Source organism: Chenopodium album, chromosome 27, assembly GCF_948465745.1.
Source record: "Chenopodium album chromosome 27, dcCheAlbu1.1, whole genome shotgun sequence".
In the NCBI taxonomy this organism is placed as follows: Eukaryota; Viridiplantae; Streptophyta; class Magnoliopsida; order Caryophyllales; family Amaranthaceae; genus Chenopodium; species Chenopodium album.
Genome location: NC_137860.1, coordinates 27,775,568 through 27,792,666, shown reverse-complemented (window position 1 = coordinate 27,792,666; position 17,099 = coordinate 27,775,568). Strand labels below are relative to the sequence as shown.

Below are 17,099 nucleotides of genomic sequence, written 5' to 3'. Positions count from 1 at the left end.
TTTATCGTCTAACTGGGTATTTGCACAATTAATGTAAATTAGCCGCCCTTCGAGCTGAGGATAACCGCTTCGATGCTAAAGTCGGTACTGGTATGATATGGAGAAGAATAATGTAATTTGAGAGTGTTTAGGATAAGAATATTGTATCTTAAAAGTAAGATATGTTGGGGTATTTAGAGAACTGCCCTAGCAGATGTCACGTGTTGGTCTACATGGGTGTCTTGTCAAGTGGGAGGTGGGTGTCCACGTAGCAGGTATGATATGGGTAATAGGCTAGTATTGGACATGATCTAAATGTAAAAATCCTACCCAATTACCTGATCTATATCATTGCTGGTATCATCCCATACATGTATTCGACACACAATACTTGAAATACATACTGAGACAAGGAGCAACACAGCCAACACTAACAATAATTGCTAAATCATACAATGAGGCTAGTTCACAGTTCACAGTTCACACTATAAGTACCTAAGGCCATACCTTGCAAAATCATTTAACTATACCTAAAAAAACTTATTAAACAGGACATTCAAAAATATATACTTCGTATATAATTTGATTTCAATTAAAGAGTGTATAGTGGGAGAGTTATATACACCCAAGTGTATCATAGACCCCATGAGTATTTGTTCTCATTTTGATGATTGCAAAAACTAACCTTAGGTTAGTTGGGTGTACGGTACACCCGAGTGTATATAACAAATTCTATAGTGGTGAGAAAATACAAGATAGCATAGCCAAGATGTTAGTTAAGTGAACTCGTAACTTAACATAGCCAAGAAATGAAAAAAAAAAAAAAAAAAAAACATTGTCCATGGCGATTCCAGCCACCACTGGCAGAACATCTCCAGAGTCCAGACGGAAGAAAAATAATGATAAAAAAATTCTTAATTAAGACCATTTTGTATACTACCATTTTGTAGTATTTGAATAAAAAGAATGGTTACCATTTCACTTTCAATGTGACACTTTTACAAGACTTCCTAAACTCTTATACCTTCCTGGATCAAGTATAGATTTCCATTCTATCGACCATTCTTTCTCTATGACAGACTGTTGTGGCTCAAAGATGTCAATGTCTGAAGTAAATTGTTTTCTGGTTCAGAGTTTACAAGAAAGGATCTTAAAATGCATATATACAATTCATCTCACAAATGATGGCAGTTAATAAAAATGGTCTAAGAAGCTAATAATCCTTGTGAGATCGATATCTCGATGAATGCCTCTATCAAGTTTACTTCAGCAAATGCTTTCAGAGGATAATAATCAGAGTAACTTCGTTAATTCAACCTCTGTATCTTCACAATTACAATCTGGCTAATGCAACTACAAATCTACAACTACCGCTTAATGTTTATATATAATTATATAAACGCAAAATTTTACACACATCTGTATATTTTAGTAGGGCATTTTTTCACCCCTCTCCTTCCTCCGAAAAGATCAAATAAATTTTTTGACAAAATATATAAACACTAACTTCAAATTCATCCCATTAAATACCAGTTCTATGCATTCGTGGTTTCCTTTTGTTTACGACTCTGAGAAGAGTGAGTGAGACTCTTCAGATTACTGTACATATCTGAAGCAGAAAGCGCAAATTCTGAAAGTGTTCGGAACAACTCTGGCAATCGAGTCTTAAGGCTTGCCAGTGACTTCTCCCTAACCTGAGTACATAGCCGTTCGTAACTCTCAGTATCCTCTTCAAGTTTCTTCTTAGCATTCTCCACCACAAATTCCTTCTCCACCATAAGTTCATCCTTGTGGACAAATTCATCTTCGACAGAAGCAGGGTCAGCATCATCGTTAGGAATCTTTTTCTGCATATACTCGCTAAGCCATTTATTATAGTGGCGCTGTTTTTTATCCAGATCCCTTCTTGATTCTTCCACCTTAGCCCTTGATCTCATTTCTTCTTCCTGTTGTTGGACTATAGTATCCAAAAGAGCGGCAAAGTTATGGATTGCACTCTTTGCATGCTCGTCGGGGAGTTTATCAAGGTGATCATGCCAGGCAAGGAGGAGGACTTGAATGGGAGGATTCTGAGGCCTCGGGGGAGATGAAACCTTCTCTTTCAAGCTGCTTTCAATAGGAATGAGATTAAGTTTCAACCAGCTATTAAGGGCTTTGATATACTCTTTCTGATGGTTCACCATTTTTTCAAAACTTGTGTGCCACTCCTGAACTATAGCCCAAAGCTGAAAGGTTCGCTCGTGGTGTTGGTCGGTTGTTTCCTTAGTGGACTGGGAGATGTCAATCAATCTTAAGTTTGAAGCTATCTTTACCTGATTCTGATGGTGCACTTGCATAGCTTCCCACATTGTGGCCATCCTAAGAGACACCAAGGCAAATAAAATGAAATGAGAAAAAAATAGTATAACTATGCAAAAATACAGTCGTATACTACAAGAGAGGAAATTTCCACATTCAGTTCAGATACATTTGAGGTGATCCTCTTACAAAACTTATCAAAGTCCTAAAGCTTATTTAGTTCTTTATTTAAAACCAAAAAAATTCTCCAGACCATTCTTAACAATGTATTCACCATGAGCAACAATTAAGTAGAACTGTCGAGCAAAAATTTGTCAAGAAAATTTCTTATACATTTGCTGTTTGCAGTTGTTTTCCTCTATTACAAACCAAATGATAGAAAATTTCAATAACCTTCCAATATTTTCTATGTTTAACCGAACAAGTGAAAATAACAATTTCTACGGAATTTCTTTTCTCAATTTTTACATCTCTGTAGATTTTTCCATAATAAGGTGAACTCCAAACAATGTAAAACAGCTTAAGTAACCAAATACTAGTCAGTAAAATGTACGAAGTATAAGGTAAACTCCATTCTCCTCAAATTAGGAATTCTAAAGAAGAGACGGCTTATTGCACTTGTTGCAAGCTCAGACTTAATGAGCTTCATAGATCATTAAATTTGGCAAAATTGTAAAGCAAGTCAGAGTGTTTAGTTGGAATGATCAAAATTTTAAGGACCAAAAAATCTGAGGCTCATTTTTATTTAATGTACAGATACTAACAACATTTAGGGTTCAGTGATAACTGCCACTGCTCCACGTAATCATCGAACCCTGAAGACCCGACTCGAAATACAGAAGGCAAGATCCCAATAAGAGGAACATTCACTTGTCATAAAGTAACTAAAGGTGACACTTAATTGGAGGATCTAGAAATGTGATGAAATTCACTCCGTGATTCAATGTCCACACATGTGACCGAAAGAGATAAAACGTTAATGTTGAAAAGGCAGATGGCATTAGAAGAAAGTGAAATGTTTCTGAGAATGGCTTTATTTGATAAATATTGTAACGAAGAGGTAGTGAGGAAGAAGATAGTGATGTAGTAAATTTAAAGTAGTCAACCCATGCTAAAATTCAAGATAAAAAGACCCATTGGAGTTCGGACACATTCTTCACTCCTAATCTGGAACATATGATTAAAGGTTGAAATGATATCAAAGAAAGAAGCTAATAAACAATAAATGCAGTATGCCAGAAATTTTAAGGGACAATGCTTTAGTTAATTTAATAATTTAGGGGTCCATTTATCACAACCAATTATGATAGGCTGATAGCTTCCAAGTGATGATGGAAATAATTTGACAGTTTAAACATGCATGGGATAAGAGTTCCTTGGCTAACTTCCTTAGTTTAATGAGAAGATATGAGATCAGCTATTGGAGAAGAGGACAAAAGAACAGGCACAAAAACGTTGTTAAATTTCATTAGATAACTCTTCAAGGGGCTTCTTATTCACAAAGGAAAATTTAACAAGAATAATCCAACCTTTCATCGGTTCTCCCAAAATAATCCAACCTTTCAATTAACCTAGATTAATCCCACCTTTACTACTTATTCTCCCATAGCAATCCTATTTTACCTGTGACCTATACAACCGGTAATTTTTTATTTTTCCTTTTTAATTTTGTTATTATTTTTATTCAATTAACAGAAAATTGTTTAAAAAAAAAAACCTTCTTTCTCCTTCCTCCCCTTCCTGTTTCATCCTCCTTCTTCAACAGCTCAACTCACCATTACCACTTCACCTCACCATGATTCACAACCACCACCACTAAGCTCCACCCTCACGACCTCAATCCACCGTCACCTAAACCCCTACACCACCCCACCACGAATTGAACTACTACCCACCCACTCACCTCTCCACTACGAACCACCAGTCCACCACCAATACGAATACCAAGCCATCCATGGCCGCCATTTACCCCGCCACCACCTTCTCCTTTTCTCTCTCTTGACAAACCCAAACTCCACCCTCACAATCCGATTATTTGATTGAAGGTAAAGGGTTTTCTGGTGGATGTGGATAGATTTCAACGGTGGGTGAGGAGAGGCAATTGCCGTCTGAGCTGCTGCCGGAATGGCTGATTACCATCGCCGCCAGCACCACGATGGTTGTAGGGTGGTGTTTTTTTTGTCTAGGTAGAGGAAGTAGGGTGTGGTAGATGGCAAGATGGTGGTTAATGACGGTCATAAAAGTGGCAGTGGTGGCTGAGCTTAATGGTGGCCATGAAAGGGGAGGAGAGAGATTGGAGCAGAAAGGGATGAGGGAGAAGAAGATAGGAATTTTATTAATTTTTAATTTTATTTTAAGTATTAAAATTAAAAGATTAATTAAAAAATAAAATTTCAACCAATAAGAGAGTGCCACGTGGCTTGGCAACCGGTCATAAGAGGTGAGGTGAGGTGACCTGCTGGGGGTGGTATGGGAGAATAAGTAGTAAAGGTGGGATTATTCAGGGTTAATTGAAAGGTTGGATTATTTTGGGAGAAACGATGAAAGGTTGGATTATTGTTGTTAAATTTTCCATTCACAAAATCCATGTAACGAAACGGACAAATTTTAATTTCATTCATGGTGCCTCAAATGGAGAGTAAGAAGTGATCCAAGTAGCGATGGAAAATGCATCAGTCTGTGATAGGGAGGGTAAAAAATTATTAAGAAACATATCAACAGTTTTTGAATCCCTTTCCCATCTGATATATTTTCAATTGAATGATATTATTTGGAAACATTTTATAAATCTTTAGAAAAATAATGGAAATTAAAAGCCAATTATGGGATACAATTACGAAGCCATGCTTAAGTCAAGGAAGGCTAAGGTAATTATTGCTATAACTTTGGGAATTAGGAGGAGAATTACAAGAAATAAAGAAATACATTGACTCAAGATGAGAAAAACCAAGAAAGACCCTGGGGGGGGGGGGGGGTGAAAAATTAGATGAATTTTGATATGCCATGCATCTCTTTGCAATTCTGCATAACTGAGGTCATTAGACAAAAGATAGGTTTGGCTTGTTCAAAAGTGCTTATATAGTTTTAAAATGTTCGTTTTTTTATAAGAGCAGTTATGATTCTCATATGGATATACGATTCCTAAGATCCAATAATTTGCTAGGAAGTTTCTACGTCTAACTTGTAGTGTAAGGTGTTACCATTTAGTAAGTGGCAAAGTCATATTTTGTATTAATTCTTAGTTTCATACTGGTTTATCAGATAAGGTAACTTGTATACTTTTATTTCCAAGTCTAACAGCTTCATACCAAGAAGAATAACAATTTGATACTAACAAATGTGAGTAGGCTTTTCTCAAAACACAAATATACAATCATATTACAATATCACCACTCTTACATTTCTTTTTTAAAATGTTCTACTATTACTTCTATTTTACAGAATCTTTAAAGCCCCCTCAATGCCTTCATTACCTCAGCCAAAACCACCTATAGACCACACCTCAACCTTAGCTAGTGCCTCCATCAATCCACCATTTGAAGAAGGCAATTCCCTCTGATTCCCCATTCAAGGAAGATAGAGAACAACAATGGAAATAAACCTTAACAGAAGGCAGGAAAAATTAATTGCCAAATGAGGAAAGAGAATGGACAAATTGCTCCCCTAATTTCACTGTCCCAAAAAAAAACAGGGAAAAAGATTGATTTGGAAAGGCCCAACCTTTTCACTAAGAGACAACAAATTATAAAAGGTAAGATAGGAAAATCCCAAAAGACATCTCCTTGATCCTTTACTCCTGCAACTGATCTATTCTATATCCCAAAAACCAAATTCGTAAATTTTTTTTTTTTAAAAAAAAAAAAAACAAAAAACTGAATTATAGCAGAGTATTGATGCCAATAGTTGAAGGAGAAATTGAATCTCCTTTGTGCATTCAAATCAATTGTACCAAAGACCAAATTTTACCATAGTAGATCAACAATTAAGCTAAAAATCATAACTGTCAATGAATGCAAGAGGTAGAGTCGTAGAGACATCTGTAAAGGGAGGTAAAAGAATTCTAAGTAAAAAAAAAAATAAAAAAATAAAAAATAAGGATAAACATGTCTGCAGTACGAGGTGGGGTGTTGATTGAAGAGGGAGAGAGCAAGAAATGGATATAAACTTGAGTCCAAAACTCACTAATCTGCTAATCCAAGACTGTTTTTAGCATCCACAACTCGCAGAAACTGTCGTAAGGGAGCTATAAAATTTCAAATGCAGAGAAAAGAATCTACTCTAAAAAGTAGATATACTGGCAGTAAAACATTGCCAAAATCAGATATACTGGCATAGAGGAATAAGAACTGAGCAACAACTCATAAACATGTTTTAATCAGAAAACAACAATTCAAATTTTTAGGAGTGGTTACATTGACAGAATAGATGTCTAGTAATGAAAAAAAAACTTACCCATCAACAAGTGCCACAAGCTTTGGGTATAACTGCTCATCTCGCAGCCGGCTTATTTCTGAGACTGTTGAATCCATAGACTGCATATCCACAATGTACCTTGTGTGTAGATGGCTTACAGCAGCTTTTGTCTTCTCCAACGATTCAGGGTTGGCACCACGTTTCTTTTGTTTGTTCAAAAGTGCAACTTTCCTCTGATAGTCAAACTTCATGATTTCACCCGCCTGTCCAATATATTAAAGCGAAATAAACATTATAATGATGATGCAAACGAGACTATAGCTCATTACACAAACAACTACTATCCACAATTGACAAGTGCAGCAAATACAAATTATTTTAAAATGACAATAGGATGAAAAGGCAAAGCCTTTGAAATTTTTGAGGAAGGAAACTTTTAAAGAAAAAGGAATTACCTTCACTTCATCATATAACTTTTTCTCCCAAGCAAGCAGCTTATCCAGCACAGTGGCGTGAGTTTCATTCTCTTCAGAATCAAAATCATCCTTAAATTCTTCTGCATTGGGGAGACCTCTAAAAGATCTATTCCATGTGATAACTCGCATGACTCTTGCTGAGTGATCAATATGCCCTGTAAAAGCAAATGTAATTTAGAGGTTACCTTGTAAGCTTCTTAAAAGCTCAATTACCACAATATAAAATATTACAAATTTCTTTCTTTAAGATGTGTATGGGTTAAGGAGGGGGGGGGGGGGGGTGAATGGCCGATCAAGACAGCTAAACAAGTCAGACTTTGGTGCAAGGGAACACAGTTGATCAATGCTAACTTGAAAATATAGACAATTTATAAATAGTAAGATAAGATCACAGAATTAGAGCAAATAAAACCATCAACAGAAGATAAACTTCAAGCATGTATTATAGCCTTGCACTAAAGCAACACGACTCTTCATCATTATCGAACTCCCTCACTCACACACAGTCACACACAAGCAACTGTAGAAAAATTGACTACTTGGTCCAAACAATCTCAGGCTCACTTTTCACATTTCACACAATCTACTCCATAATCCCTCCCCATCCTATCAAGTTAACTCCATCCTTTACGGTACACCCTACTCCAATCGAGTTTAGTTTTCACTTTACTAATTCTAAATTACACTATCAATACGACTATCAGTTCGAAACAGATGAAACTTCAAACGCTTTGATATCATACAACTCATCAGGAAAACAATGTAATTAAACAATGCAAACCAAAGACATAAAGAATTAAAAATAAACATTCAATTGAAAGACAAAGATAAGATGAATATACCCCTATTATCAGCAAAATTAGAATGGTAATGCAACCGAGTAGCCTCAAGCATCTTGGAAACCAAATGAGCACTCTCAGAAGCTTTAAGAAAACAATCATCCAAATCACTAAAAATCTGAACTAAATTCACATTCTTCCTTCTCCCTTCCCCACCCCCACCACTCCCACCTTGCCCCACCACCTGCTTCCCCTTCTTCATCATCCTCCCTCCCCCTCCTCCTCCTCCCATCATCGGCAACGGCGGCTTCTCCGATACCGGCATCACCATCTCCTCAACCATCTCAATCGAAGGCGGAATCGTAGTAGTAACCGAAGCAGGACCCGAACTCCTCATTGCCCTTTGATGATACACAGTACGGTCATACTCCCCTCTCATATCATCATCATCATCTCTCAAGCTCCCACCCGGCATATCCTCCGTATTGAAGAAGTAATCCCAAGTTTGATTACTCACCTCGGGCGGCGGGGGTGGCGGTGTCCTGCTCCCTCTATCATCATGAGGCGGCAACGACGGCGGCGGGGGCATTACCACATTATTAGCAGTACCAACATTAGAGCTACTCGGAGTAGTCTCCATTCTACCACCAACACTCTTATCTCTCCTATGCCTCAACCGGCCATTGTCTTCCTCCTCTTCTTCGACTTCTTCATCCGCGTCTAACTCTTCACCTTCATCAATCGTGTCCTCCGGAACCAGCTTCGGCCCCGGCTTGGCCACAAACTCCGGCATCGACGTAGCGCGCTGCAGCGGGCGCGGCATGTCGGGGATAGGCGGAGGAGGAGGCGGCAAGTCACGCACCTCCAGCGGCGGCGGAGGCGCCTGAGATGGGAGTTCACCGATTGTGGGGCCAACCCCACCTGGGGTGGGACCCACTGGAGCAGAGGAGAGAGAAAGTGGGTTAACCACTTCACCTTGAGCGAAGTCGCTGAGGGCGGCGCCGGCGTTTTTGAGGGACATGGCGTAGGAGATGTGCGCGGCGGCGAAAGCGTTGCGCGCGGAAACAGCTGATTTCATGAATGCTTTCCTTTCTTTGCATCGTGACACTGCTTCTTCGTTCTCGATCTTCGATTGAGAGCACCCCATTATCTGGGTTGCTCTTAATTTGCAGAGAATTTATCTGGGTATGACTGAAATTGGGTCAATTTTGAGGGTAATTTCTGGGAAATTGATGAATGATGAAGAAGAGTGGGAAATGGGGGGTTTTTAGAGAATGGAAGGAATGATAAGAAGGAAGAAAATTGGGATGAAAATAAAGGAAAGTGAATGAAAAAGCAGAGGAGGAGAGAGAATTTGTGAAGCAAAGATTCTTGAAGAACAGGAAAGAGCTGGAGAGAGAGAGAGAAAGAGGAGAGAGAAGAGTGTCTCAGGTTGAACAAAGTGTGAGAGTGACGTTTGTTTCCGTTCTGAAACCATTTTTTGTATTTTCATTTTTTTTTTTTTGACGGGCATTTTTTGTATTTTCTTTTTAATTTATGTTCTTGTTTTTTTAGGGATTGAATATTAATTACAGTAGATTATGATAATATTGAGCAATTATTTTATTTATGTCTAGTTTTATTCCGTATAAAACAAAAGCTTTCCAAATCATGTCTATTGTGATACTGTCAAGCTTTTCTTGTATTCCAATACTCCCTCGCCAAACTGATAGGAGCTGAATTGAACTGAACTGAACTGAAATTAAATAAATGTGAACAGGCCCTAACACGAATCAATTCACTTAAGAAAAATAAACAATAACTTTTGGGAATTATGATAAACATTAAGCATGAGGAGGTTAACATATTTATTTATGACACAACACAAATCGAGCACAAAAATAGCGGATTAGTGTCAAGAATTTTCAACACAATTTATTAAATGGGTCAAATGGTCAATATAACAAAGCGTGTATTAAATGGGTCGAGTTAGTGTTTAAGTCCTCCACCCATTTAACTTCGATCACGATAAAGTCGAAAAAAATTCAACTGGTCGACATGACACGTTTGACAACTATAGGGTATAGGATCATAATATAAATTTTATAATACGAGCATAAAGTATACGAAGTAATTAATAATATTTTTTTTTGACAAGCAATTAATAATATTTAAGGTTTAGGGTCTGTTCACATTTACTGAACTGAGCTGAATTGAACTGATTGGAGCTGAACTGAACTGAAATTAAGTAAATGTGAACAGACCCTTAGTAAAATCGAATAATTTTATCCGATCCTACATCGACAGTACTTTGGTAGTAAGTCAGTTTCAAACAGTAAAAAGACGAATTTGCCCTCAAACGCTACAGCTTGTGAATAGTGTTAAGGTATTGGAGCTTATTCTCGAGCACTTCTCTTTCGCTTTCCTCCATTGAAGCAGCTACTCTAAATTCTCCATTCAAGAGGCTACTCTGTGAGCTTTCTCTCTCTCCTCCATTGAAGCAGCTTCTGAGATAAGATATTTTCATAATCTACTGCTTATCATTCATTTAGCTCAATTTAGGGTTCTTGTAAGGTGGAATCAATTTAGGGTTCGGATTGATTATTGAACTATGTTTTGGTTATAATCTAATAACTCTTCTAAGACTTTAATTTGTTGATTGATTCAAATTTGGTTGCTAATTTGATGCAAAACCCTTGAATTTTTTACCATGAAATATTGAATTATTCTACATTATACCAATTTTGCAGTTGAAAGATGCCGAAAGTGAAGACGAATCGTGTAAAATACCCAGAAGGTTGGGAATTAATTGAACCAACACTTCAGGAGCTAGAATCTAAGATGAGAGAAGGTAGTTTTGCCTAATTTGATTTCAATTTGTTCTTGTAAAATTCTTGAATTCGTCGGTTTATTTTCGCAATCCCGAAACGATGTTTGATTGATTATGGTTGAATTGGCAGCTCAAATGGATACTCATGATGGAAAAAGAAAGTGTGAAACATTGTGGCCAATTTTCAAAATTGCTCACCAAAAGAGTCGTTACATTTATGATCTTTATTATAGAAGAAGTGAGATTTCCAAAGAGCTCTATGAGTTTTGTTTGGACCAAGGCTATGCTGATAGAAACCTTATTGCTAAGTGGAAGAAGGTATCACTTTCATCTCAACCCGTTTCCTCGATTCGTTGCTTTATTTACTTGTAAATTTCTTGGATGTTATCAAGGTCTAAATTTATGTATCCTTGCCTGAAACTCATAGAATTTATTGGCATCATTCCAATTTGCTAGTAAGGGCCTGTTCAATTCAGCTTAATTTCAGTTCAATTTAGCTCCAATCAGTTCAGTTGAGTTCAGCTCCAATCAGTTCAGTTCAGCTCCTAATTTCCTTCTCTCATAAAATTTTCAGTTCAGCTCAGCTCAGCTCTAATCAGTTTAGTTCAGTAAATGTTAACAAACCCTAAGTTTCTTGGATGTTGTTAAACCAATGTTATTAAGGTCTACATGTATGTAACCTAGCTCGAAACTTGTAGAATTTCTGAATATTAACACTTCATTAATACCAAATGACCAAAGTGTTACTTCGTTGTCCTGTGCGATTGTGCATATGTTTGCATTGTTGTTGATTGTGATTGAATACTCGTATATGATTAGTTTTGACCTTTATATAAGTGGACTATGTTCATACTCTCCCCAATTCCCATTACTCGATTTAAAAGAGGGTGTATCAGCAAAATCTATTGGAAGACATAATTTTTAGAAGTGTGACAGTTTAGTCTGGACATCTTAATACAGTGCAATGTATTTGTTGCTTATATTTTTTGACAGATGAAGTATAATTTCTGGGTTGGCTTAGCTATTTCTTTGTCAGACTGAATCAACAAGCCATTATTGAGCTTAAGTTAAGAATATTAGGAACTGTCAACTGTGTGAACTGTGAGCGTAGTCTTTGCTTGATCATTACTGATATCCATTGAATCTATACTATCTTGTTCTCGTATTGATTTTAAGTAATGCTGATAGTGTGGTGTTCATATTAGGGGAAGACACTGTTTCAATATTGCTGATAGATGTTTTTTGTTTTGCCTCTGATTTGCAGCCAGGATATGAGCGTCTGTGTTGCCTGCGTTGCATACAACCACGAGACCATAACTTTGGCACGACTTGTGTTTGCCGAGTGCCCAAGCATCTGAGGGAGGAAAAAGTCGTAGAATGCGTTCACTGTGGATGTAGGGGTTGTGCTAGTGGGGATTAAGCTGCAATCCTGGGCTGTGGGATGTTTAGCACTATGTTGTAACTGTTTGCACTACCAATGACTAATTTTGCTATCTTGATATAGCATAATGCTTTGATTATTTAAGGTTGTCAAGTACATCTTAGACAAATTTATTGGTGAAAGTGATTTGTAAGGTATGTCATGACCTACCAAAACTCATCAAAACAAATTGGGATATGAGATAGTGATTTGCACACAGGATTTGGTAATGCAGATGTCCATAATTACACTTTTGTGCAATAATAATGAATGGTTGCATAATGTTTTGACAGAAGCAAACATTTGAAGAGACAGGAGAAAAAAGGAGGATGTTAAGGTGAGATAATGCTTCATTTAAATCTCTCTTGTCAAATCTATCGGTTTTGCTTCAATTACGAAGTATATCGTTTGAGCCTGGATCAAACTGATAGGGCTATAATTGAGTGAGTCGAGACTAAGCTTGGGTTGCTTTCCTCATTACACTTGCATTCAAACTCAAGCTGGATCTCGAGCTTTTTTGAGCTTAGATGCAAGTTCAATATTCCATCAAAACTTAAATTTGAGTTAAAAATATTCAACTGATTAATTTAAGATAGCTTGCTGTAATTCTTACTAGTTTCTCATCAATAATTGTTTGCATTTTGACTACTTGTCAATGCATGTTAGATGTTATAACATACAGAGTAAAAAAAAATATAATATTTAAGAAAAAACACATATACACATTTGACCTATTCACGAGATTGACAAGTAAAAATAAGTTGAGCTAAGCTCCTAAATGATTCGAAGTGAGCTCAATATTTCACGAACTAGTTTAGCTTGTTTAAACCTCAAAATACAACCACCTCCCCTCAATTGTTCAAACAACTAGATTTCAAAATTATGACAAATTACAAATTGTTTCTATTGCATCACTATCAAATCTAAAGAAGGAAAAATAACATGTGCAGTGGTACCCCCAAATAATTAAATTGAGATCCAACACTACAAAAACTCAATTTTGTCAGAGAAGATCTGATCATCACATAAGCAAAAGACTCCTTTTCTTTTGTTCTCCCATTTTAAAGCTTTCATCTTATCTTTATTTTTTCTTTTTTGTTTTGTACTTTTAAAAGTGGCTTTAAAGGGAGATTTCATGCCTTGCCTAGAAGGCTCTTGTCACTCCCACAACCCACTAATTTTGAGAAAAACACAACCAAGTTAACTTCCAGATCTCTTTTATCAGATTAATTAAAATAAATTACATTGCTTTTGGTTGTAAAGATTCATTCTTTTGTCGAATCGAGATCAATGGAAGAAAAATGAAGAATATTTGCTACTAGATTAAGCTTGAATTGATACCCTGTAAGAAAAATTGTACAAGTCATATGTATCATATAATTTTATTACAGAAAAGAATGCAATATTGCATACATAGTAATACAGGAGTTAACTTTTTTTGAAGACTAATACAGAAGTTAACTACAGAAGTCTGCACTTTATCAGAGCTGGTAATAATTTTCAATCTATTTCAGTTATTTATTGCATCCTGCAAGAAACTGTAAGAACAACACTCATAAATTGAAACAGCCTCAAATCATTTTCAAAAGGCATAAGGGTAATTTGAGGATTGGAAAATTGCTCCAACCAAAAGCTAAGGACTTCGGTCCCAATGCTTAAAACGATACAAAAATCAAATGGTGCAAGGAAGTAACAATCATACGATGGAAGGAAAATGCCACTTAGATTTATTTTTTCTTTAGGGATATTAGGTTATTCTTATTGGTTTTGGATATCGGCGTGCCTACATGAATGCCATAATTTATATGTGCAAGATAACAAAGAAAGTTAGCTATTGGATTAAACTTGAATTGTAACCTATAAGGCTAATTCTAAGGTTTTAATCAGTTCATCTATTACATAATCTCATTTGCAGAAGAAAAAAAAAAAAGAAAAAGAAAAAAAAAACACAAAAGTTTTGTATGATCTTTCTTATAAGACACTACTAATAAAGCCTGCAGTTTTATCAGACCTGATAAGAAGAAACCTTAAGACAGTTGCACTTTGAACTTCCTGCAGAGTTAATGATTCATGAAGCTAAATGAACATCTCTTTTAACTCGAAAAGGCTTCCAAACTACTAAGGACTAGAAACAATTTAGAAAGTATTATAAACAACAAAACTAAGTTAAAAACTATACTTCCTTTTATGATCATATTAAGGCAAACATACAGTACCATTCAATTCTGGAATGAGCCCATCAAAGTTTTGCGATAATACATTTAATATGCTCTAGATTGCAGTACTTATCTTAGAAAATAAACTCATGTTAGATAGACAGAACTTATGATTACATTAGACACTAGATTTAATGCCTCTCAACACAGTCAAAGGAACTACTTCTTTAACAACCCGAAAAATGTGAACATCAAAGACAGAATTTTTCTTGTTACCCAAATCTCCTTTCTGAAGCAGCTCAAATACACAAACATCATGCTCCTCGAGATTGTTCTCAAAAACAAAAGTCGACCACCCTGGTCTGAACTGACATTGCGAAGGTGTCCATCTGCATCCCACCGTCCAGCTCTCCTCTACTCCTGGAACCCGGAGTATGACATCATGATCAGACTTCTGACGCAAGTGTTTTACCGCCCATTCTTTAGGGATGGTCTGCAGCCACAGTACACCAAACTAGATTTGATTATTATCATATCAAGTAACAAAAACCTTTACCACTTCTCCCATTATATTAAGATGTTCTACTTTTACATTGAGAATAGTAAAATGGTTATGATGATTATGCCACTCTTATTAGGTTATGTATTTAGGTCCTTATGATGAGCAAGTATTGAAGTAAATTACAATGGAAAACAAGGTGTATAAGGATGCCATACCAGATGAAAGCCACGATAAACATGTGTATGCTTCATCACAATTTCTATCATGTGACCTCTCCTACTCATATGACTAATAGCCTTGTCAAGTGCACATTGCTTCTCTTGCTTGGTAACCTTCCGCCTCTTTGATTTGTAATATTTTTTAGCTTGTCTTACTGCAAATAAATTAAATCGCAATTGCATATACTTAGAGATATAGTTATCAAACAAATGAACTAATTACACTAGCATTGATTACAATTACATACACAAATTCTTGTTGGGAAATGTTTGATAGATTTTATACCTTGAGGTGTTCTATTTCTCACATTCAGACTAAGGTTATGAAACCTCTTCTCGTGATCAGATGATGATTCCAAGTCCTCCTCTTCATGTACTTTCCCTTTCGCTTTCCCTTTATCTGCAGTATCACATTTTGCACTCTGACTGCCTCTGAAATTGTTTTCTTGAGATGAAGAATCTGAATCATGTTCCTCATCCACTGCAATTTCTTCTACAGAGCCATCAATATCAGCTTCCAATGTTCTTGCACCTTTAGATTCATCGTTCTCCACGTGTAAGAGGCTTCTACAAGAAGTGTTCAAGGACATGTTTGTATTCCTTGTGAAGTGTGAACCTTCTACCTCGCATCCAGTAACATCAAAAACCGATACCTCAAAAGAAGAGTCTCCAACATAGCTAAAGACCAGGAAACAACCATACTTTATACCATGATCAGTCACAAAGTTGCGCCAACCATCTGCAAACAGGACATCTTTCTCAGTTTTTTGTATTTGAACTTTCCATGTATTCCCGCTTAGACCTCTTAGAGTGCAAGAGCTTGAAAGGTCTGCCTTAGAGCATTCAACAAATTTCCTAGGAATTCGCTGCAGAATTTTTATCAAAAATCAACTGTGTTAGAACTAATATATGACTACAGTATTAATCATAGGAATTCTTTTAGGCCTATCAGAGTATCAGGTGTGTTAACTTACCAGCTGTTGCTCAAAATTACCAATCATCAACTTGAAAAACCGGTGCTTCCTAGGTGGAATCTCATTCCAATATTTGTCCTCCTCTAAAGCCTTACAAGTTTCACAAACATGTGTCATTTTGCTTTTAACTTAAAATGCCCTTCAAATTATCAGCAACCTGAGACACCCAACAAAAGAAAAAAAAAAAAAAAAATACTTCTTGAAATCGTAGGATGACACAGTGGATTCCTCTAATCTGGTTGTACAAAAACATTGATCGAAATTTTAATGACAAAAGGAGAGATCATGACTCAACTCCGTCTATTCAATGATAAAAAGAGAGTCTAACAAACCATGGAGATTCTCAATCCAGCAACAAATAATGAAAAATAAAGGACAAAAGTACCTTAAGACGCTTGGTAACTGAGAAAAATTAAAAGAAAGCACAATAGTTGGCTCATGCTCAGCTTCTTCTAGCTATGTTACGGTTCTACAGAAGTTGCAGCATACAAATATTTTGATGAGATAAATGGATAAGATAGAAAAATGACTAGGATGATTAAATGGGCATAGGTAAAGTTTTTGCCAGTTTTGTAAAGCTCAACTGCTCAAGTCAATGAGATAGCAGAAAAGGAAAGAATCACAGAAGTGTAAAGGAAGGAATTTTGGGGAAGTTTAACAATGATATATGGAGGGTCTATTTATTTAAAACCTGAGAACGACATTAAACTAATTTTTACTGTAATGGTTTATTTCTTCTTATATTTTTTATGAAAAAAAAAAAAAAAAAAAAAGGGGGCTTCTTAGACTTAGTTTCCTTGGTTATTATGCAATTTGCCAATTTCCTATGTTAGGTATCTACCATTGTATGTGAATGTATATGCAACAATTTTTTGTCGCTTTTTTCAGCTTATAATAATACATATAAAAACAATGTCAAAACCCTGTAAGAAAACTTGCAAGTAACAAGTGATATAAATCATATAACTTAACTTAGAAATACTCACAGGAACTTTGTTGAGCCTTTTCAAGCATGTTAATAGACAACTTATTACCAACCTAAGCATTATTTTGAAAATGAAGAGCTGATGCATTA

At 36.2% G+C, this 17,099-nt stretch overlaps 3 protein-coding genes across 3 annotated transcripts; 1 reads left to right on the top strand and 2 right to left on the bottom strand.

The window, feature by feature from the left end:
- Positions 1 to 1,264: 1,264 nt before the first annotated feature.
- On the bottom strand, positions 1,265 to 9,417 carry LOC145619349 (protein ALTERED PHOSPHATE STARVATION RESPONSE 1-like). Its single transcript, XM_081674024.1, has 4 exons — positions 8,009 to 9,417; positions 7,146 to 7,321; positions 6,730 to 6,953; positions 1,265 to 2,337 (listed from the first exon to the last, which is right to left on the bottom strand). The coding sequence occupies exons 1-4, from the start codon at positions 9,090 to 9,092 to the stop codon at positions 1,515 to 1,517; spliced, it is 2,307 nt and encodes a 768-aa protein (XP_081530150.1). The 5' UTR covers positions 9,093 to 9,417; the 3' UTR covers positions 1,265 to 1,514.
- A 929-nt stretch (positions 9,418 to 10,346) lies between these two features.
- On the top strand, positions 10,347 to 12,391 carry LOC145620744 (protein BUD31 homolog 1). The gene is made up of 4 exons (XM_081675452.1): positions 10,347 to 10,396; positions 10,675 to 10,775; positions 10,885 to 11,072; positions 12,019 to 12,391. Exons 2-4 carry the CDS (start codon positions 10,682 to 10,684, stop codon positions 12,172 to 12,174), a joined length of 438 nt encoding a protein of 145 aa, XP_081531578.1. The 5' UTR covers positions 10,347 to 10,396; positions 10,675 to 10,681; the 3' UTR covers positions 12,175 to 12,391.
- Positions 12,392 to 14,508: 2,117 nt separating this feature from the next.
- On the bottom strand, positions 14,509 to 16,681 carry LOC145619925 (B3 domain-containing transcription factor VRN1-like). The gene is made up of 4 exons (XM_081674604.1): positions 16,025 to 16,681; positions 15,295 to 15,916; positions 15,048 to 15,205; positions 14,509 to 14,823 (listed from the first exon to the last, which is right to left on the bottom strand). The coding sequence occupies exons 1-4, from the start codon at positions 16,139 to 16,141 to the stop codon at positions 14,509 to 14,511; spliced, it is 1,212 nt and encodes a 403-aa protein (XP_081530730.1). The 5' UTR covers positions 16,142 to 16,681.
- Positions 16,682 to 17,099: the final 418 nt, after the last annotated feature.